The sequence below is a fragment of the Podarcis liolepis genome (genome assembly GCF_965112155.1).
Source record: "Podarcis liolepis genome assembly, chromosome: 2".
NCBI classification, from domain to species: domain Eukaryota; kingdom Metazoa; phylum Chordata; class Lepidosauria; order Squamata; family Lacertidae; genus Podarcis; species Podarcis liolepis.
Genome location: NC_139555.1, coordinates 14,851,746 through 14,874,395, shown reverse-complemented (window position 1 = coordinate 14,874,395; position 22,650 = coordinate 14,851,746). Strand labels below are relative to the sequence as shown.

General features: G+C 47.0%; 1 protein-coding gene across 3 annotated transcripts in view; it reads left to right on the top strand.

The window, feature by feature from the left end:
- The window catches only part of TIMELESS (timeless circadian regulator), a 62,947-nt gene that overhangs the window by 1,162 nt on the left and 39,135 nt on the right, over positions 1-22,650 (top strand). For 2 of the 3 annotated variants that reach the window (XR_014522590.1, XM_083489854.1), the window contains exons 2-7: positions 14,239-14,364; positions 15,320-15,473; positions 17,899-18,013; positions 20,649-20,711; positions 20,944-21,045; positions 22,394-22,549. Coding sequence is in view for 2 of the 3 variants with exons in the window: in XM_083489854.1 (XP_083345980.1) it covers positions 14,268-14,364; positions 15,320-15,473; positions 17,899-18,013; positions 20,649-20,711; positions 20,944-21,045; positions 22,394-22,549 (687 nt within the window). In the remaining variant the exon portion in view is untranslated. Of the gene's footprint in view, positions 1-1,347; positions 1,653-14,238; positions 14,365-15,319; positions 15,474-17,898; positions 18,014-20,648; positions 20,712-20,943; positions 21,046-22,393; positions 22,550-22,650 lie in introns of those variants that run through there. The other variant, XM_083489855.1, reaches the window with a different exon arrangement.

Genomic DNA, 22,650 nt, shown 5'->3' with positions numbered 1-22,650 from the left:
TTTGGGCGGAGGGTCCGGATGGGGGCATTAAGAGCACTCGGATGCCGTTGATTCTCCGTAGTCATCCTTGTTGGCCTTGGCGGTGGTGAGGTTTTTTGGGGAGGTGGGAGGACCGTGGCTTTAACAGCCCGCTCTGCGTCATCTACTGTATTGGGGGCAAGAGCCCCTATTCCTGTTGTTGTTGTTTAGTCGTGTCCGACTCTTCGTGACCCCAAGGACCAGAGCATGCCAGGCACTCCTGTCTTCCACTGCCTCCCGCAGTTTGGTCAAACTCATGTTCGTAGCTTTGAGATCACTGTCCAACCATCTCGTCCTCTGTCCTCCCCTTCTCCTTGTGCCCTCCATCTTTCCCAACATCAGGGTCTTTTCCAGGGAGTCTTCTCTTCTCATGAGGTGGCCAAAGTATTGGAGCCTCAGCTTCAGGATCTGTCCTTCCAGTGAGCACTCAGGGCTGATTTCCTTCAGAATGGAGAGGTTTGATCTTCTTGCAGTCCATGGGACTCTCAAGAGTCTCCTCCAGCACCATAATTCAAAAGCATCCATTCTTGGGAGATCAGCCTTCTTTATGGTCCAGCTCTCACTTCCTTACATCACTACTGGGAAAACTATAGCTTTAACTGGGCCATCTCAAAACCAATCAAACTTTGTAAAGAGTGTATTTCCGGCTGCAGCAAGAAAGGGGCGCTGATGTGTTGCCATGCCAAGTGCTGCACGCCGCACAAAGGCTTGTCACTCATACTTCTATGTTCTGTGTGTCCCCCCCTTTTATGATTTGATTGTCTAAATTATGCCAATAAAGGCCGAATGCGTGTTCTTCTCCAAAGCTTTCACGCGAAAACACCACAATGAGACAGCATTGCGTGATGAGCTGTTTCATTAGTTGCGAAAAGCACGCTGCAGCCGGAATTTTTTTATTTTGAACACACTTTCCACCCCTGGCAGTGATTTGTTGGTTTTGGTCGCGAAAGGAATGGGGGCGTTTCTCCGCCCCCCCCCCCAACATAAGCAAGCATTGCGCGGACCCGGAGACGTAACGGGAGGGTTGCGCTTGGAGATGTTATATTCTGAGTATGGAGATTTGTGTGAGAGAGGAGTATACTTCTCGCCAGGCATTCGCGCTAGCTGCCAATAACCCCGCGGCCGCTTAAAGCCCACCGATTCTCCCCGGTGGGATTTCAACAAAGCTAGCCGGGTGCCGTAGTTCCTGGGATTTGCAAAGCGAGGGCGGGCGCGTTTTGCAGAGCCTTGCCTCTTGCAAGCCTTGCTGCAGCTTCTCCTGCCCGTTTCCCGCCATCCCCCTTCCTATAGGTGCTCAGGTGGTTGTAAATTTCGCAGGAAGGCAGGACTCGCGCACGCGTCTCCCTGGCACGGCACCGAAGGCCTCTTCCCGCGTCGAGCAACTTCCGCTTGCGCGGAGGCTGTCATTGGCGGCTGTTGCGACTTTGCGAGCATCTTGAAAACGCTGGAGACGCCGGATCTCTCCACCCACCCTTCCCGCGCTCTGTTTTCGGTATTTCTTGGAGATCGTAACAACACGGGGGAGACTTCTCTTTTTAAATAGCAGTAATAATCAGGACACCCCCCCCCCCAGATCTTGCAAAGATTTCCTATATTCCATCTGCTCCAGATTAACGACCCCGCGTTAAATCCAGGTAAGGAAAGCACTTTTTCTGCCGCCCTTGCAAAACTTCTCAGCGTTGTTTTGCTTCGCCCTTGAGGTGGCTGCTTTTTGTGATTGCCGTGGCAAGGAATCCGATGGAAGATAAAGAGGACATTACTTGGTCACAACAACTAAAGCGGTTGCTAACCAGTTTAGTGTATCTCTGGGGTCGATCATTGGAAGTAATAAATGCATTTCAACGTGTGTGTGTGTGTGTCTGTGTCTCCCACCCTCCATCATTTATTTCAAACGTGTCTCCAACTCCTCATTTGTCATTTCTCTATGTATTGCTTCTGCTGAAGGGAGACTGGTTTTTCCCAGCACTCAAAAGCAAAGTATTTGTATCTTTGGGGAAATGCAGCCTTCATTGCTAGGTGCCCACAACACCTTTAGCATCCTGTTGTTCACATCACCCTGAGAGGATTGAAGGTGCAGGAGCAGTAGGAATGCCTACTAGTATAGATGAGCAGCACTACTTATAATTTTACATGTTTTGTATTTTTTTTATTGCAAGCTGCTGTGAGGACCTTGGAGTTAAAAAGTGTGGGGGGGATATAAACAAATTTGGCCATCTCTTCTTGCCTGGGCAGAGCATTAACTTTTCATTTTTGCTCCTTTAAATTCTGAGAGTACAGTACTTGCAAAATTGTGCAATATTTGGTTGTTTTATTAAACTAGGAATAACTGTTCGTCCTCATCTTTTTCCATCTCTTTAGCCATATAAACCTGTTCTGCTTCCATTACATTGTAACCGGCTACAGCTGTGCTACTGATGCTGACCAACACTGACACAAGCATAGAGTTAAATTTGCATTATTCTTCTCTTCCCTCCCCTCCCTCAGTTTTACATTCACATCAATCCTGTGAGGTACGTTGCACTGCCAGACTATGACTGGCCCAAGGACAGCCAGTAAACTTCACTGAGGAGTCTGCAGTCCTAATCTCCCCTACTTTGTACTACTTGGTTGTTGTTGTTTAGTCGTTTAGTTGTGTCCGACTCTTTGTGACCCCATGGACCAGAGCACGCCAGGCACTCCTGTCTTCCACTGCCTCCCACAGTTTGATCAAACTCATGTTGGTAGCTTCGAGAACACTGTCCAACCATCTCCTCCTCTGTCGTCCCCTTCTCCTTGTGCCCTCCATCTTTCCCAGCATCAGGGTCTTTTCCAGGGAGTCTTCGCTTCTCATGAGGTGGCCAAAGTATTGGAGCCTCAGCTTCACGATCTGTCCTTCCAGAGAGAGAGAGAATGCCTCCACTGATTTATTTGGGAAGATTTAAAAGCTAATTCAAATAATTCTTTTAAGTAGTGTGTGTAAGGATAACTGACTTCAGGGGGCTTCCAAGTGTCTTTAAGGCAGCATTCCCATCCTGTGGACATTGAAGAAGTCATACTTATGAGTAAAATTGCATAGGCTAGCATTGGAGACTGGGGGAGGCATATACTATGGTGTTTTTGTCCTCCCATTTTAAGTGATTCACTTGACTCAAGGCTCTTTTGGTACTTTTCGGTGAGTGACAGTTTTCATTATTCAACACCTTGAGAGGCTGCGCAGTTAGCCCCACGTGACCCCTTCCTTGCCCTTCTCCCTCCTACAGCCTCCCCACTAGCGTTATTATCACACGCAAGTGCCCAGCGTTGCCTTCCACTCCTGTCACGTTGCTTTCCTATATTCCTTTCCCAGCTGCTTTGCCCTGCTCACGTGCGCATGCCGGCTGCTCCCACCCCACCCTGCTTGCAGAAACGGAGGTGTGATGATCCAAGTAGGATTGGTTGCTGGGTTTCCCCGGCAGCAAGCAATTTGTCGCTACTTCGCTCCCTGCTTAATTTCACGAACTTGTAAATATACGTGGCTTGCTCTGTTGCTTGCAGTTTTATTCAAACCTGTTGCTGTTTCAATCCCTCTGGGGATCTGTATGATTTGCATAGAATATTAGGTGGCATTTGCTGTCTCTTCTCCTCAGTTCACAGGCATAGAATCATAGAGTTGGAATAGACCACAAGGGCCATCAAGTCCAACCCCCTGCCAAGCAGGAAACACCATCAGAGCACTCCTGACATATGGTTGTCAAGCCTCTGCTTAAAGACCTCCAAAGAAGGAGACTCCACCACACTCCTTGGCAGCAAATTCCACTGTCAAACAGCTCTTACTGTCAGGAAGTTCTTCCTAATGTTTAGGTGGAATCTTCTTTCTTGCAAAGTCTTCACATGCGTGTGAAGACTTTGGCTGGATATGCAAATCTGTTGCTTTCCAATTTTAGATGCTCACTTGGCTGTGAAGGAAGTACGCTATTTGCCCTTTCTAAAATTTGGCTCATTTGGAGAAGGAACTTCCGAGTGAACTCTTGTGCCTTGCAAGCTGATGAATCTGCACTAGCCTTTAAAAATCCTGGAGAGATTATGTGTTTTTTTTGGGGGGGGGAGGGAGATCTGTGCCACAACTGTACAATGCAGAGCTCTAAGACTGCAAAAACCACTGAGTGCAACAGGAAAAATGTTTCTGTGTGCACCAGCGGTAGGGCTGGTTTTCAACATCACGCTACAGTGGTACCTCGCAAGACGAACGTCTCGCAAGACGGAAAACCCGCTAGACGAAAGGGTTTTCCGTTTTGGAGGCGCTTTGCAAGACAAATTTCCCTATGGGCTTGCTTCGCAAGACGACAGCCCATAGGGAAATATCCGGGACAGCGGGGAAGCGCAGCGCGTCTTCCCCACTGTCCTCGGACCTCCTCCGAAGCCTGGCGGCGGGGTGGGAACACCTCCCGCCGCCACCGGGCTTCGGAACGATGCTCCAAAGCCGGGCGGCGGGGAGGGAACACCTTCTGAAGGCGGGCGGGGGGCGAAAGTCTTTGCTCCCCCCTGCCTGCCGTCCCGGGAGAGCGGAGAAACACAGCGCGTTTCTCCGCTGTCCCGGACGGCTTTTGAAGGCAGGCAGGGGGGAGCATAGACTTTCGCCCCCCGCCCGCCTTCAGAAGAGGTCCAGGACCTCTTCTGAAGGCTGGCGGGGGGCAAAAGTCTTTGTCCCCCCTGCCTGCCTTCCCAGGGGCTTTTAAATCGCCCCGGACAGCGGAGAAGTCCTCCGCTGTCCCGGGGTTTTTTAAAATGCTCTGGGTGGGAAGAAAAGCCCTTGCCCCCCCCCAGCCTTCAGAAGAGGTCCGGGGACAGACTGTCCCCGGACCTGGTCTGAAGGCGGTTTCCCTAGGAACGCATTAATTGATTTTCAATGCATTCCTATGGGAAACCGTGCATCGCAAGACGAAAAACTCGCAAGACGAAGAGACTTGCGGAACGAATTAATTTCGTCTTGCGAGGCACCACTGTATATCACCAGCTAAACGTTGTGATAGGGATGCGGGTGGCGCTGTGGGTTAAACCACAGAGCCTAGGACTTGCCGATCAGAAGGTCGGCGGTTCGAATCCCGGCAACGGGGTGAGCTCCCGTTGCTCGGTCCCTGCTCCTGCCAACCTAGCAGTTCAAAAGCACGTCAAAGTGCAAGTAGATAAATAGGTACCGCTCCAGCAGGAAGGTAAACGGTGTTTCCGTGAGCTGCTCTGGTTCGCTGGGCACATGACCTAGAAGCTGTACGCCGGCTCCCTCGGCCAATAAAGCGAGATGAGCGTCGCAACTCCAGAGTCAGTCACGACTGGACCTAATGGTCAGGGGTCCCTTTACCTTTTTAAACGTTGTGATATATCCGTATATCACAATGTCTGACATAAGGATGGAACTATGTAGAGGCGAAAAGTAGGGCTTGGGCGTTCAACATCATGATATATCACTAGCTAAACAGCGCAATGTAGCATCGCAATTCGTGATACGTGACCAGATCAAAAGTTATGAAACCGTTATTACGCTATGGACATCAAGCTGGTTTTGGATGATATATTGCCCAGCCCTAGTGTGTGAATTAAAAATAGCTGGGGGAGTCTGCAGTACCCCCTCCCCCCATGCACACTGGGACTAGTCCCCCTCCATCTAGATATCTGATCACCTTGTGAGTACTGATGGAATCAAGGTAGCTCATAGTTGTCTTGTTTTTTCACATGTGAAACATGCAGGAATAGTTTGCAGAACAGTAATCTACCATAGGTTATTTGAGGAGGGCTTCAGTACATGCTGGTGATGGTTGGAAATGGGGTAAACTTGATGAGTTGTGCAAAATGCTTGCAAATGGGAGAGATTCAAAGTGTCGTCGTTGGCCAGCTAGCCAGGCCCTGTAAGTTCTGCCACGCATGGGCAAAATTTGCTTTGGACACAAAAGGAGAACGTTTTCCTGGCCATCTTAAAATGATGCCTTGTCTCTTTTGAAAACACCTTTTGCCGATCCATCAGTGTTGTGCTGGGGGTGGGGCTGCTTTCTTGACCCACTTCACATTCACTGGCTTTTGTTAGCACACACAGCGGTGCAGAGAGCGGTTGAGAATGCGGCCTGTTATGCAACTCAGGTACACTTTCCCTGGTAGGCTATTGACTTTCTCATACTTCCCCAGGGGGCCAGTTTCCTTGGAAATTTGAATGAAACTAGGCCCCAGTCACCTGCGGGGAGGAGCAAGAAACCACATGTGAGCTGTGGCTCACAGGGTGCCTAAATAAGCCATGGTGTTTTGGATCAATGTGGTTGCATTGTAAGAACTGAGGCCAGTGAGGGCTGAAAACAGTTTTCCTAGGGATTCTCATTGTCTTCATTTTACTCCAAATCTCAAGAAAAACCCAGGGACCTGGTACCCCCAAAGACCTACCTGTGCACACAACATTTCTTTCTTTTCTTTCCTTATCTTAGTTTTACTTCGTTTTAACTGCAGATTCAGAGAGATAGGAAAGTTGTAAGCGCCATCTTTTATATAGGGCTTTATAGTGTATACAGCAGGCCTTTGCCCCCTGATGTTGTACTCCAGCTCCCAACATCACTGGCCATTGGCCATGCTGGTTGGGACTGGTGGGGGTTGGGAGCCCAGTAACACCTCAAAGGTCACAGGTCCTCCCCATTCTCCTGGGTTATAACACTTTGCATATGACGTCCCAGTCCTTAAAACAATCCCTGTACGGTAGGTTAGCGTTTTGTCCATACCGGAGATGGAGGTGAGTCACAGCTTGCCCAAATCCGCATAATTATGACGCAAGAATTATACAGTGGTACCTCAGGTTACAGACGCTTCAGGTTACAGACTCCGCTAACTCAGAAATAGTACCTCGGGTACAGAAATTGTGCTCCGACAGCGGGAGGCCCCATTAGCTAAAGTGGTGCTTCATGTTAAGAACAGTTTCAGGTTAAGAACAGACCTCCGGAACAAATTAAGTACTTAACCCGAGGTACCACTGTACTGATATCTCCTAGTCTATATGCTGTTCTAACAGCCAAGTGTAAGCTGATGCTTACAAATGAACAAATGCATGGAGGACGTGAAATCGCTTGCTGTGCCAGTGAGATGTTGATAAATGGTGGCTCACCCAGTGTTAGAAACTCAGATGTTTAATCTAGGTGCCAAATGACTCCTTAAACTGGTGGTTTTCAACCAGTGTGCCATAGCACCCTGGGCTGTCTTGAATGATAGTCAGGGATGCCGTAGGCAACACTGGCCTCTGTCCCTCCATCCTCTGATGCCCTCTCATATCTCTGCCTCCCAAAGGCTTGCACAGCTGTTTATTGCAGCAGCCCTGGCTATAAGCGTCACAGGTGAATGGTGCCTCCCAGAGGCACCTCTATTTGGGGCAGGGGCGAGCAGCTCAAAGACTGGGGCAGCAGCTATGGCTGCCCAGAGGACTCCCAAGGAGAGGGGAGAGGAGAGGAGGCTGAGGGAACACTACACAAGGGAGGGTGTTCAAAAAAGGGTGAGAGGCTGCTAGCTTTGCAGGCAAGGGGTGACACAGCTGGGCTCCTGAGCCACACAAGGGTGCCCAAAAAAGAATATAGTTGGTTAAGGGAGCCATGAACTCAAAAAGGTTGAAAACCTCTGCCCTAAACCAAGGTTGCAGTCACCGGAACGGAATGTCTATTTGCCATTTTGGGGCACAACTGCTCTAAAGTCTTTATTTTTCAACTGATGGACGGACGGACGGACTGACTGACTGACTGACTGATTCTCAGTTAAACATCTGACTAGTTCAGATGACAGCCTTGAAAGCTAGGCTAAGAACTTTGAGAACTTAAAAGAAGAAAAGTCACTTGATCCAGGGATATATATTGGCTTATTCCAACCTCTTTTTCTTAATGGTGACTGCTCTTGCTTGGGGGCACAGAAAAAGCAATTAGGTCCCAGAAATACTTTCCGATTGTGCAGATAAAATATGAGTGATAGAATCCTACAGGATGGGGTATGTGAAAAACGGTCCAGATCCAATGATCCCCAGGCATGCACCTCCAGATAGTGTTGTCAAGCACCATCCTGCTACCCAGGCATTTTCACTTGATCGCAAGTGGCCGAAAGCCAGGTGCAAAATGCGCCTAGCGTCTGGCTAATTTTGAACGCTGCACATCACGCTGATCTGGTTAACAACGCGGTCCTTTTTCCTGAAATTTGTAGTGGTTCAAAGAGATCTACCTGCTCCTCCTCATGTTCATGTTATCACACAGAGTAGCTGCAGCAAAATGAAGTGGCCACTGTGGAGATTCATAGAATTATAGAATAGAATCATAGAATCATAGAGTTGGAAGAGACCCCAAGGGCCATCGAGTCCAACCCCCTGCCAAGCAGGAAACACCATCAGAGCACTCCTGACATATGGTTGTCAAGCCTCTGCTTAAAGATTCGGGTTCCAAGATGCATCATCTTTTGGTTTCGAAATGGAAGAGGTGGCAAGGTTCAAGCCTGACTGGGAGCCATGCTGCGTAACCTCAGGTGGTGGGTGTGACTGATCTTCAGTGGAAGAGCTGCACTCCCCTGCGGGCATCTCCTTGCATAATTATGGTTGCTTCACATGTTCCAGGATTAAGCCCTTGGTTTCAGAGTAGGTTTTAAGGCAGAGCCTGACTCAGAGCACTGGGCCTAGACCCATAGGAAGAGAAGGATTCAGTGTGAGCAGGCCATTTAGAGTTTTTTTAGCAAGGCCTGCTGAGCCATTAGGCAGGGTGCGGCTGCTGCCTCAGGCAGCAGAAGCCCCTGAAACAGCGCCCCCACGGCCGCCCTGCCTGCACCGCTGCCAGCGACGGAGAAGCAGCGCCAACATCTGCGCCAGTTTCGGGTGAGATCACATCCATTTGGGGTGTGAGCTCACCCCAAATCAGCACGATTTCGCCTGAAATTGACACGGATGCAGCACAGCGGTTGCAGCAAGCAGTAGCGGCAACAGGTCTGGTGGCGGCAGTGTTAGAAACTCAGAGATATAATCTTTGTTGTTGTTGTTTAGTCGTTTAGTTGTGTCCGACTCTTCATGACCCCATGGACCAGAGCGCACCAGGCACTCCTGTCTTCCACTGCCTCCCGCAGTTTGGTCAAACTCATGCTGGTAGCTTCGAGAACACCGTCCAACCATCTCGTCCTCTGTCCTCCCCTTCTCCTTGTGCCCTCCATCTTTCCCAACATCAGGGTCTTTTCTAGGGAGTCTTCTCATGAGGTGGCCAAAGTATTGGCGCCTCAGCTTCAGGATCTGTCCTTCCAGTGAGCACTCAGGGCTGATTTCCTTCAGAATGGAGAGGTTTGATCTTCTTGCAGTCCATGGGACTCTCAAGAATCTCCTCCAGCACCATAATTCAAAAGCATCAATTCTTCGGCGATATAGATATAAGCTAGGCGCCAATTGTCTCCTTAAACCAGGGTTATAGTTGGCAAAACAGACTGCCTAGTTGCCATTTTTGGGGCTGGACGGTTCAAAAAGTTGTATTTTTCAATACGACTTTTAGGTTCCTGAAATTTATTCCCATGGTGCAGATAAACTATACTGGATAGAGTTCTACAGGATGTGGTTGCTAGTGTGTGAACACAGTCAAGATTCAAGGACCCCTCAGGCACGCACCTCCAGATGGTGGAGACGTCTGACGCCATCTTGGCGCCTGGGCATCTCCACCTGGTCACAAGAGGCCGATAGCCAGGTACAAAGTGCGCTTGGCGCCTGGGTAATTTCGAACGGTGGTCAGCCTGCCCCTACAGTGCTGGGTCTGACTTGCCAATTCTCCATAACGAGACTTCAAGCTGCCGCTTGCCAGAGGTTGTGCTGAGATGTCAAAATCCCAATCTCCCCCCACTGAATATTGCATCCACCTAGCCAAGATACCCCAGAGGTATCTGAGCATGAGTCTTAAGTTACCGTATTTTTTGCTCTATAAGACTCACTTTTTCCGTCCTGAAAAGTAAGCGGAAATGTGTGTGCGTCTTATGGAGCAAATGCAGGCTGCGCAGCTATCCCAGAAGCCAGAACAGCAAGAGGGATTGCTGCTTTTACTGTGCAGCGATCCCTCTTGCTGTTCTGGCTTCTGAGATTCAGAATTTTTTTTCTTCTTGTTTTCCTCCTCCAAAAACTAGGTGCGTCTTGTGGTCTGGTGCGTCTTATAGAGCGAAAGATACGGTATGTGGTTGCAGAAGAGGTTTGGGCTCCCAAACATTTCTCCCCAACTTGCACACACACATACGCATCCTCCCTGCTGCTTAGTGACCTGGGTCATCGTGACATCCTAGAGAAACTGGAAAGTAGGTTAGAATTCTGCAGCGCTTTGTGTAAGTGGGCCAGTTACACAAACCAGGTTACGTCCTGTCATTATGAAATCAGCGTGAACTCCAGTAGCGGTGGATTGGGGTGAGTTAAGAAGGGGTTGCCTTGTCGAGAAGTGGGTGGAGAAAACGCATCTACTTTTCCTGCTCCTCTTTAGCAGCTCAAAATTTTGCCAGTTGTCTGCAGTCTTCTAGTTCCCAGCAGCTTCTCTCACCTTAAAAGCTCCAGGAATTTTGGAAGCAGTCCAGCTGCAATCATAGAATCATAGAGTTGGAAGAGACCACAAGGGCCATCGAGTCCAACCCCCTGCCAAGCAGGAAACACCATCAGAGCACTCCTGACATATGGTTGTCAAGCCTCTGCTTAAAAACCTCCAAAGAAGGAGACTCCACCACACTCCTTGGCAGCAAATTCCACTGTCGAACAGCTCTTACTGTCAGGAAGTTCTTCCTAATGTTTAGGTGGAGTCTTCTTTCTTGTAGTTTGGATCCATTGCTCCGTGTCCGCTTCTCTGGAGCAGCAGAAAACAATTCGTCTGAGGAGTTTGCGTGCACGAAGCCCCAGGAACTGGAAGGTTCTGCTGGTAAAATAAACTTACACAGGAGTAACGTGAGAAATCCCTTTTCTGCTTTCTGATCTGTAGGCCAGGAAAGGAGTTTTATCTGTCCTCCCTCTCATGATATTCTTCATGGTTCTTTAAGGCTGTGGCAGTTCTGTGATATCTCTGCTTCAATAGCCTTGGCTATTGGAAAAACTGAGGTTCAGGGCATGGGTAGGCGATAGCAGAGGCTTGTCTTAAGACATATAGTCAATTTGCATGGAAATCTTAGTTTGCTGTAGAGAAGACCTGTGCAACACCTCTGCCTATTTTAGGATGCTTTAGCTTCTGAGCAAAGGGTCTGTGGATTTTGGCTGAGATTTATAGCCAAGCATTGTTTCCGGCGAAGTTCCACTTTTTCGCTTGTTGACCTGCAGAGGCAAGGTAAGTCTCTTTTGCATTCCCTGGCAGGGGACAAGTAGCGGCTGTAGCGCGTTTACCTTTCTTGTCCATCCCATGACGCTGGTTGGTGCTGTGTCCCAGCAAACTAACTTAAATGTCCGTTCACCTGCTGGTGGTAATATTTGAGGATCGCAGCTTCTGAAGGTTGCTAATTGCATGGGAGAGGGGGCCAGGGAGCTGCAATTAGCTAATTTGTGGGGTAATAAAGGGGAAGAGAATTGCATAGCAATAGGAGAACGTGGATTGTATGAACCTGATCTCCTAATGTGGCCAAACAAGGGTGGTCTTAATTGTGTCTGCCTGATAGCCAATTAGTAGCTGATTGGTTTGGCTTCTGTTGATTTTGCATTCGCAAAGAATTGTGAATTTTTGCTTGGCTGTGTGACTACTTCAGTTGGGAGACTTGAAAGCATCCTTTTTTTAAAAAAAAAAAGCTGTGTGGATAAACATGAGTTCACACAGTCACTTAAGATCAGGCATAGGCAAACTCCTGCCCTCCAGATGTTTGGGACTACAATTCCCATCATCTCTGACCACTGGTCCTGTTAGCTAGGGGTGATGGGAATTGTAGTCCCAAACATTTGGAGGGCCGGAGTTTGCCTATGCCTGCTTAAGATGGTTCTTTTGTGGAGGCAATGAATTTGTATCTCAGTTGGCAGACTATAGAAGAGTCTGTTGTATTAATTTTTTGTAGCCAACGTGTATTTATATAGAGTATGACATGTTGCAGAATACGCCTGCAAAAAACCACCAGGGCAGTCCCTCCGACTTTCAACACTGCCCTCAGTAATTGCTTGGGCCACACAGAAAGTGTCATGTGCTGTAAAAGGTTTATCAACATCTGGAGATGTGAGAGGGGAGTGTATGAGAACTATGTGGTATTTTATTTTCTTTCTCCAGGTTTTGAGATAATGGCAAGAGTTGGTACCAGCTTTTCCTGCTTGCTGAAGCCAGACATACTGTACATTACTTTATTTTTTGCATTTCATAGAATCATAGAATCATGGAGTTGGAAGAGACCACAAGGGCCATCGAGTCCAACCCCCTGCCAAGCAGGAAACACCATCAGAGCACTCCTGACATATGGTTGTCAAGCCTCTGCTTAAAGACCTCCAAAGTAGGAGACTCCACCACACTCCTTGGCAGCAAATTCCACTGTCGAGCAGCTCTTACTGTCAGGAAGTTCTTCCTAATGTTTAGGTGGAATCTTCTTTCTTGTAGTTTGGATCCATTGCTCCGTGTCCGCTTCTCTGGAGCAGCAGAAAACAACCTTTCTCCCTCCTCTATATGACATCCTTTTATATATTTGAACATGGCTATCATATCACCCCTTAACCTCCTCTTCTCCAGGCTAAACATGCCCAGCTCCCTTAGCCGTTCCTCATAAGGCATCGTTTCCAGGCCTTTGACCATTTTGGTTGCCCTCCTCTGGACACGTTCCAGTTTGTCAGTGTCCTTCTTGAATTGTGGTGCCCAGAACTGGACACAGTACTCCAGGTGAGGTCTGACCAGAGCAGAATACAGTGGCACTATTACTTCCCTTGATCTAGATGCTATACTCCTATTGATGCAGCCCAGAATTGCATTGGCTTTTTTAGCTGCCGCATCACACTGTTGGCTCATGTCAAGTTTGTGGTCAACCAAGACTCCTAGATCCTTTTCACATGTACTGCTCTCAAGCCAGGTGTCCCCCATCTTGTATTTGTGCCTCTCATTTTTTTTGCCCAAGTGCAATACTTTACATTTCTCCCTGTTAAAATTTGCATTCCATGTTTCCCCCCTCAATGTGCCATATGTTTTATCCCCATCCTCAGTTAATTCCCACAACAACCGATGTAGGTTAGGCTGAGAAGCAGCAACACAGTGGGGATTTGAACCCTAGCCTCGTAGCCCAGAGCCTATTAGAACAACAATCAGCAGAAAAAGGAGGGGTCATCAAGGAGGACTGCGCTTCAAAATATTAAAATTGAGACCAATGTGGAAAAAGCCCCCTGCGTGATTATAGATATAAGGAATGGTCAAATAAAACAAGATAGTGAGTTTTATACCAGCGACTGACTGATCGCGAGAGGAGATTGTTAGTATCAGGATTGGAAAATTGTGAAGTAATAAAGAAGATAGCAGAAAGATAAAGGATGGGCATTTGGCTTTTGAAATCCAGAACACGGGAAGTCCCACTGAAATTAATTAATTCTGATTATATAATTGGCTATTTATTTATTTTTTGAATGTGGAAAGATTTGGTTTGAATTTGTTATTAATATGAATGTTTTTTTTAATTGGAAAATGAATAAAAATTATTTACAAAAAGGTGGAAAAGAACCCTAGCCTCGTGAGGTTCTTTTTTATGAATACATTTTTATTAGTTTTTAACATATTAATTAACATTCATACAACAGAACTTCACATCTTATACAATATTTTTTGGACTTCCGTCAGCGCCTCTGATGATTTTCCGTTCTTATCATTTATTATGCATTTCTTAATTTCACATTACCTTTAATTATCTTTAACTAATAATTCTCCTCATTGTCTTTTTTGCAGTATTTCAAATAATTCACCTTACGAAACGTCTTGCAAACCTACTAGCGTAATCTGTCCATCACAATTACTTTTCAAACGCAGTAGTCCGTAAATTTCCTCCAGTCTTCTGAGAATCTCTGGTCCCGCAGGTTTCGAATCCTTCCTGTTAGTTTATCTAATTCTGCATAATCCCATCAATTTCTTTCTCCGTTCTTCTTTCGTCGGTAATTCTTCTTGCTTCCAGTTTTGTGCCAAAGCCTCGTGAGGTTCCAGTCCAACACAGTAACCCCTGGCAAGCCAGTGCCTGGATTTCTGCAGGCAGCAAAAGCCGTTTTGTTTTACTGAGCTGCTGCCCTTGTTTTGTGAATGACCATGCACCTCCATGGCTTAACGTTGCTTCTGTTCTCCACAGGCTCCCTTCTTTCACTTAGGCTGAGATTTATGGACTTGTACATGATGAATTGCGAACTCTTGGCGACGTGCAGCGCGCTGGGCTTCTTGGAAGGGGACACCTACCACAAAGAGCCAGATTGCTTAGGTGAGAGACCCCAGGGGGTAGCAGGGGTATATTGGAGGTTTAAAGGGGTGGGGGCGGTGGTATACCTGTCACAAACAGACTCATTAATGGAACCAGTTGATATGGGGATGTGGATGGGGGATGCATTTTAGGGAAGCGTGTGATTTTTATACACTTAGAAAAACTGATTCGTCATAAGAGCACAAGATTCTTAATCTCAAGGTTCCGGGTTCAAGCCACCTTGGGCAAAAGATTCCTGCATTGCATAATAAATAATAATGTTGTAATTTGTATCCTGCCCATCTGGCTGGGTTTCCCCAGCCACTCTGTGCAGCTTGCAACACATACAGGTGAAGCTCGGAAAATTAGAATATCGTGGAAAAGTTCATTTATTTCAGTAATTCAACTTAAAAGGTGAAATTGATATATGAGATAGACTCATGACTCACAAAGCGAGATATGTCAAGCCTTTATTTGTTATAATTGTGATGTTATAATTGTGGCTATTAAACAATAAATAACAATGATATATGTGTGTGTGTGTGTGTTTTAGTACCTCATGTTACATACGCTTCAGGTTACAGACTCCACTAACCCAGAAATATTACCTCGGGTTAAGAACTTTGCTTCAGGATGAGAACAGAAATCGTGCTCTGGCGGCGCGGCGGCAGCAGGAGGCCCCATTAGCTAAAGTGGTGCTTCAGGTTAAGAACAGTTTCAGGTTAAGTACGAACCTCCGGAACGCATTAAGTACTTAACCCGAGGTACCACTGTATTGTCAAGATAATCAGGGGTTTCTGTTTTCTCCATTTTTCAAAAGGGCTTCCTCTTTTTGCAGCAATAATATAACTTCTTGTATAACCTTGCTTAATTTTTAAGTGATGGGACAGGAATTCCATGTGCTTTTTTGTTTCACATCCTTTCCAATGTTGCTCCCACATAACCCTTCTCTCCCTGCCCATCTCTCCATGTTCAGAGAGTGTGAAAGACTTGATCCGCTACCTGCGCCATGAAGATGAGACGAGGGATATTCGGCAACAGCTGGGGGCGGCGCAGATTCTACAGAATGACCTGATCCCTATCATCGTCCAATACCCTCAAGACAAACAGCTCTTTGATGCTGTTATCAGGTAACCCGCGTGGGTGAGGGATGACTTGCTTGGCTCCTGCAGGTTTACTAAAACCCATACATTAATATCATAATAATCAGGAGCTCACCAAGTTAGTGGCTAAATATCTTTAGCTGGTTTTTTGTCGTCAAAACACATTGCAGACGTCTTATCTCCCTAGAGACCCAGAGATGTAATGTTAGACTTCTTTGCCTATTTCATTTGACAAATGTTTTGTGTCGCTGGGAAGGCAGTAATTCTGTATTGATTTGCTATGGATGTTTGTATGTGATGCCAATAAAAGGTTTGATGAATGAATTAATATTATTCATGTACGTACAATGTTCCCTGACAGCGCTTTGATGAGAGACAGGACTAATAACTCATTTCAGTCCAAAGCCTTGATGGTGAAGAAGTCGGAGGTTACGGTGTAAGGGCATACAATGCATAAATGAAATTGGGATACAGTCATACCTTGGGTTAAAGTAGCTTCGGGATGAGTATTTTCGGGTTGCGTGCTGCGGCAACCCGGAAGTAACGGAGTGCGTTACTTCCAGCTTTTGCCGCTCGTGCATGCGCAGATGGTCAAAATGTCACGCGCGGAAGCGGCAAATCGCAACCCACAGACGCAGGTTGTGTTTGCTTCAGGATGCGAACGGGGCTCTGGAACGGATCCTGTTTGCATCCAGAGGTACCACTGTATATGTGAGGAGTGACCCTTTATAAGGAGATACAAAAATACTCTGAAAAAAGGAAGGCCTGCAAAAATTGTGACAGGAACTTCCATAATGTTCCCAGCTTTCTTTATAATTTTGATCTGCTTCATCTGTCGTGGAGCTTCGGCCCGATGGCAAACCACCACTCTCTGATCTGGATTGGGCCTGTATAATTTGTGGCCCGCAAAGCTGAATGCAGCCCCCTAGGGACGCGATAAAGGGAAGAGTGGCATTCAACCAAGTATTATTCAGAATTAAAATGAACTTGGTCGTATTGATTCATTTCATTGGGTCTGCTCTGAGTAAGACTTGGTTGAAGTCTTCAAACCTAGAGTTTCTTAAGGTGAGAGTTTCTCCTGAGAGAGCCCTTTCCCTTGTGGCCATATACCTAGAATCATAGAATTGTAGAGTTGAAACCCAAGGGTCATCCAGTCCCAATCCCCTGCAGTGCAGGAATCTCACCTAGACCTTCCAACCTTAAAAACCTCCAAGGCGGAGAGTCCACCCTCTCCCAAGGGAGTCCGTTCCACTGTCAAAAAGAGCTTACCGTCAGAAAGTTATTCCTGGTGTTTATTCAGAATCCCCTTACAGTGGACGCTCGGCTTGCGAATGTGATCCATGTGGGATGCACGTTCGCAACCTGCGCTGGCGTGTTTGCACACGCACGGGTTGCGATTTGGCACTTCTGCCCATGCGCAAAGTGCAATTCAGTGCTTCTGCACATGCGCGACTTCCAAAACCTGGAAGTAACCCATTCTGGTACTTCTGGGTTTCAGCGGTCCATAACCCGAAAAAACCGCAACCTGAAGCATCTGTAACCCGAGGTATGATTGTACAGTGGTGCCTCGCAAGACGAAAAGAATCCGTTCTGTGATTCTCTTCGTCTAGCGGTTTTTTCATCTTGCAAAGCAAGCCCATTGACGGATTAGCGCTTTTAGCGGCTTATCGGATCAGCTGATAAGCGGCTTAGCGGCTTAGAAAAAGGGGGGGAGGGGAAAAACCCAGCAGGAACTCGCAAGACATTGTCGTCTTGCGAAGCAAGCCCATAGGAGATTCGTTTTGCGAAGCACCTCCAAAACGGAAAACTCTTTCGTCTAGCGAGTTTTCCGTCTTGCGAGGCATTTGTCTTGCGGGGCACCACTGTACTTGTAACGTGAATCCATTGGTTTGAGTCCTACCCTCCAGAGCAGGAGAAAATAAGCTTGCTCCGTCTTTCATGTGACAGCCCTTTAGATATTTGAAGATGGCGATCATATCACCTCTCGGTCACCTCTTCTCCAGACTAAACATACCCTGCTTCCTTAGCTGTTCCTCATAAGGCTTGCTTTCCAGACCCTTGGTTGCCCTCTGAAAGTGGGATCCTGAACTTGGCTTTGCTTAACGATCAGAAGAGATGGGCCTGTTTTTCTCTGCTGTGAGAAAAGGTGCTTCTTTGTAATGCACTCGATAATTTTAAGACTTAAACTGAGCCCCAAAGACTGTATCATCTGCTGGTTTTAAACCTGGCTCCAGAAAGCCTCAGGTAAAATAAATTTCAGTTCTTCCTCCTTATTTCTCACATTCGCTCTCCTTGAACAGAGCAGGCCAGCCAGTGGAATCTCTAGTTTTATCACTGGCAGCCTTAAGCATAGAACCACTAGCACCATCAAGGCTGTCGTTCGCCTAGGACTCCGTGAAGCTATTTCACAATAATTGTTGCAGCCCCTTATTTTGTTTTCATTTTCTCCTAGGTTAATGGTAAATCTAACCCAGCCAGCTGTCCTCTGCTTTGGCAAACTCCCCCAAGAAGCCAGCTTCCGACACCATTTCCTGCAAATCGTCTCTTATCTGCAGGCTTACAAAGAAGTGAGTGGTTCGTACTGGTGTCGCTCATCTTCCAGTCCTTCCTGGGATCCATTTGGGACTGCCTTGTGTTTCTTGAACAGCACCACATTTTTATTAATAAGAAATACATTGGAAAACAAAAGAGAAAGAACTGCTATCAGTGCTTGATTTATAGCATAGAATGTAACTGCTTTATACCTTGGTTTACGAACTTAATCCATTCCGGAAGTCCATTCTTAAACCAAAGCATTCTTAAACCATGGCGTGCTTTCCCGTAGCAGCGGGGTACTCTATTTACAAATGGAACACACTCAACAGGAAGCGGAACATGTTCTGCTTCCAAGGTAAAGTTCACAAACCAAAACACCCACTTCTGGGTTTGCAGCATTGTTAATCCAAGTTGTTCATAAACTAAGCTGTTCTTAAACCAAGGTACCACTGAAATATGATCATGGGACACCCAGAAAGCATTAAACAATGCAGCTACATAAGAAGATGAATAATTCCCCAAATATGAAAAAGTCCTTGCTAGCACTGTGTGATTCGGGATTACAGCTGGCATTGTCCCCAGTATCACTGGATGCTCTTCTTCTTATCTATCCATATTCTGGAACTACAACAGAAATACCGTATTTTTCACTCCATAAGACACACTTTCCCCCCCTAAAAAGTAAGGGGAAATGTGTGTGTGTGTTATGGTGCGATTGGGGGGAAAAGAAAAAAGTGGGTGTTGAAACAAAGCCGCTGATCGTTTGCCGATCGGGGAGAGAGATAAGGGACGCTAGAGATAAAGGAGGCTGCCTGGGAGGGGGGAGGTAGAGACAGCAAACTTGCAAAGGGGGGAAACAGGAAGACTAAAGCAATAAGGAGAGAAATTAGAAGAAAAGGAGGAGCAAAAAACTGCTCCAGCTAAGGAAAAGACACTAAGACAAACAAGAGGGAAGGGAGTGTTGAAAGGAAACAGCTGATTGGCGGGATCGGAAGAGAAATAAGGGATGCTTGCGGAGGCTGCCTGGGAGGGGGGAGGTAAAAGCTCAAGGATCCTCAGGATTTTTACTTTGGGTCACCCCAAATTCACCATCAGATCACATAGTGTGTCCATGGCTACAGCCTGTACCAAAAAAATCACGCACCCACTGTTGCGTGGGGCCGCTGTGGCGCAAAAACATGGTTACAAAGCACGGATCCACATGGATCCTCGGGATTTTTACATTGGGTCACCCCAAATTCACCATCAGATCACATGTCTGTGGCCACAGCATGAACCCCAAAAATCATACATCCACTGCTTCGTTCAGAATATATTTTTTTCTTGTTTTCCTCCTCTAAAAACTAGGTGCGTCTTACAGTCAGGTGCGTCTTATGGAGCGAAAAATATGCCGTGCTACACTATACTGCACCGAAACATTTAAATGTTTCTTTGATTGCCCTTGAACCTTCCTGCCATGCTTGTCATCCTCTCCTGCCACACCCTCTGACAACCACTGCTCTAGGGGTGTTGTAAACAAAAATTGCCCTTTTCCCTTATGGGGTACCCAAGAGCCCATATAGTGTCCTTACATAGGTTCCCTATTGGTAGGAGAGAATAACAGAGGCCAACCAGAGAATATTGAGAAGCAAAGCAGCTAGTAAGCTTGATCTTTATTGATCTGTTGCAACAGGGTGCTCCCCTCACCCGAAAAATGGCATGCAAGGCCTTATAAAGACTTGAAATTGCCACCCTGTAGATCAGGACCACCCCCAGAAACATCATACATACATCACAGAAGGGGTGTAACCTAAGACCACCCCTCAGATACATCGCACCTACATCACAGAAAAGGCGGTCTAAAACAGAAATTTGAATATTGTTTTTCTCTTGTTGTTTATCTCCTGACTGGCACGTTACTTGATTGGATTGCCTGGGGAGCCTGGCCAGTCTTTTGTAATGATAAATACTTAGTTCCTGGGCCAGGTCAAAGGCTCACACCCTATTCAAACACAGACATACCCTTAAGACAGGTTACAGATAGGTAGCCGTGTTGGTCTGCCATAGTCAAAATAAAAAAATAAAAAATTCCTTCCAGTAGCACCTTAAAGACCAACTAAGTTAGTTCTTGGTATGAGCTTTCGTGTGCATGCACACTTCTTCAGATACACTGAAACAGAAGTTGCCAGATCCTTCTATATAGTGAGAAGGTGGGGAGGGGTATTACTCAGAAGGGTGGTGGGAATGGGAGATTGGCAGATAGCTGAGATGAGCCTGTTGACGACTCTTAACGACTGCAATAGGTCTTACAGGAAAAGGCAAGGGGTGAGAAGGTGAAAAATGGCTTAGTCATGTATAATGAGATATGAATCCAGTGTCTTTGTTCAGACCAGGTCTCTCCATGGTTTTAAGTTTGGTAATGAGTTGCAATTCAGCAGCTTCTCTTAAGAGAGGATTTGTGAAGGAAAAGACAATTTGTGAAGGAAAAGACAATGGGGAGGCTTTTCTACTTTGACCTTGCAGAGAAAACATTTGGTCAGTTTGGGAATCAAAATGGTTCCAGGTCGGTCTTCCTGTGCTGATCTATGTATGTGCTTGGTTGGTACGCTTATGAACATTACCATATATCTAAGGCCATAAAATTCCTATCACAGGGGAGACTAACACGCTTCCTTCCCCACCTTGTAGGCATTTGCCAACGAGAAGATCTTTGGGGTACTGAGTGAAAAACTATATGACCTGCTGCAGCTGGTGAGTAGTACCGTTTTGGTCACAGAAGCGGCGCTTTGTGGGGAATCCACTCCCCAAGTGCAGGGAGCCAGAAGGGATTTAGGGAAAGGATGTGGAAGGGGACCAAAAAAAGGGGGTGGGAGGGCAAGGTTGGGTTTTGGGTAGAGGCAAAAAAAGCTCTGCCCTGTGACCCACTTGTGTTGTGGGGGATTTATATATGATGACCTGCCCCTTCCTTCCTTCCTGCCCCCAGGACTGGGAACAGCGCCAGGAGGAGGATAACCTCTTAATCGAGCGGATCCTGCTGCTGGTGCGCAATGTGCTGCACGTCCCGGCCGATCCCGATGAGGAGAAGGTACTCGCATGTCTTGACGGGTGGGCACCCAATTGCGGTCAGGCTGCTACTGGCCTAGGGCTTTGCCTGAAGGTGCGAAAGAAGCACCTGAGCTTTTGCAGAGGTTCACCTACCTGTATCTCTGCTTTCACAGTAGTCACTGCTTTGTTGTTGTTTTTATACCCCGTTTTAGGGTGAATTACTGTACTTTTCCGTGTACAAAATGAGGTTTTATATTTTAAAACCGTGTTTAAAAATGGGGGGGGGGGTTTGTCTTATACAGTGTTACCTCAGGTTACATACGCTTCAGGTTACAGACTCCGCTAACCCAGAAATATTACCTCAGGTTAAGAACTTTGCTTCAGGATGAGAACAGAAATCGTGCTTTGGCGGCGCAGCGGCAGCAGGAGGCCCCATTAGCTAAAGTGGTGCTTCAGGTTAAGAACAGTTTCAGGTTAAGAACAGACCTCCGGAACGAATTAAGTACTTAACCCGAGGTACCACTGTACACGGATAGTACACATAGGTGGGACTTGGTTTTTGTTGCTGTGGTGAGCTGGAGATTGTCGGCGGCTATTGGGCGTGTTATTGGTGGCTTCGGCAAGGGCCCCCTGCCCCCAAAAGCTCAACAGCTCTGGGCGATCCTTTCCGTCTTATACATGGGGGCGTGTTATACCAGGAAAAATACTGTATATAATAATGGCTTGACTTACGCTTGACTTGAAGCAGAGGCTTGCTGGTTTACACATTCACATTATACGCACATCACTACACATTCACCACGCTATCGTTAAATCTGCTGGATAAGGGGTGGAGGGGAACGGGAACAGTCATGGGTTTTGCTTGTCTCTGGTATATTGCAAGAGATTTGCTCGCTATGTCACGCTAGTACATGGGGTGACATGATAGATTTCCACACACAACCTCTGCAGGAGTGAGGTGTGTCAGTAGTTCTGCTTAAAATGTGCATTGCACATTGTCTCCATTTAGATTATATAGGAGTAACCCTAGCAAAAATTTTGAGGGATTTTGCTCCTGGTCTGACATTGCAGACTAGGTTAGCGCTGCTGAGCTACGGTTTCGGTAGTCGGATCGGACTTCTGGAACAGATTATGTTCGAGAACCACGACACCACTGTATATATATTTAACACAAACTTATTGTTCCTTGGAATGCAGTTTGAAAGCCAGCAACGGATAGCATCCCTGTCCTCAACAACCATAGTGTCCTTCCTTCCTTCCTTCCTTCCTTCCTTCCTTCCTTCCCTCCTTCCCCTCACCCCTTGGTATCCCTACTCAGAAGAAGAAGCACCTTAGGTCACGAGGACCCCGGTGCCCTTGTACTCAGGCTCCTGTGGTCTTTCCCATAGAACATTGACGACGATGCCAACACTCATGACCGGGTGCTATGGGCCATCCACATCAGTGGCATGGATGATCTGCTCAAATTCTTGGCCAGCTCCCAGAGCGAGCAGCAGTGGAGCCTACATGTGCTTGAGATCATCTCCCTTATGTTCCGTGACCAGGTAAGTAAGGGGAGGAGGAAGAGGGTTGGGCAAGGCGGGCGATAATCTTCAGGTGGCTGAACCCAGGCCTGTTGAATTGCTGGTTGGGCTGTCCATTGGAT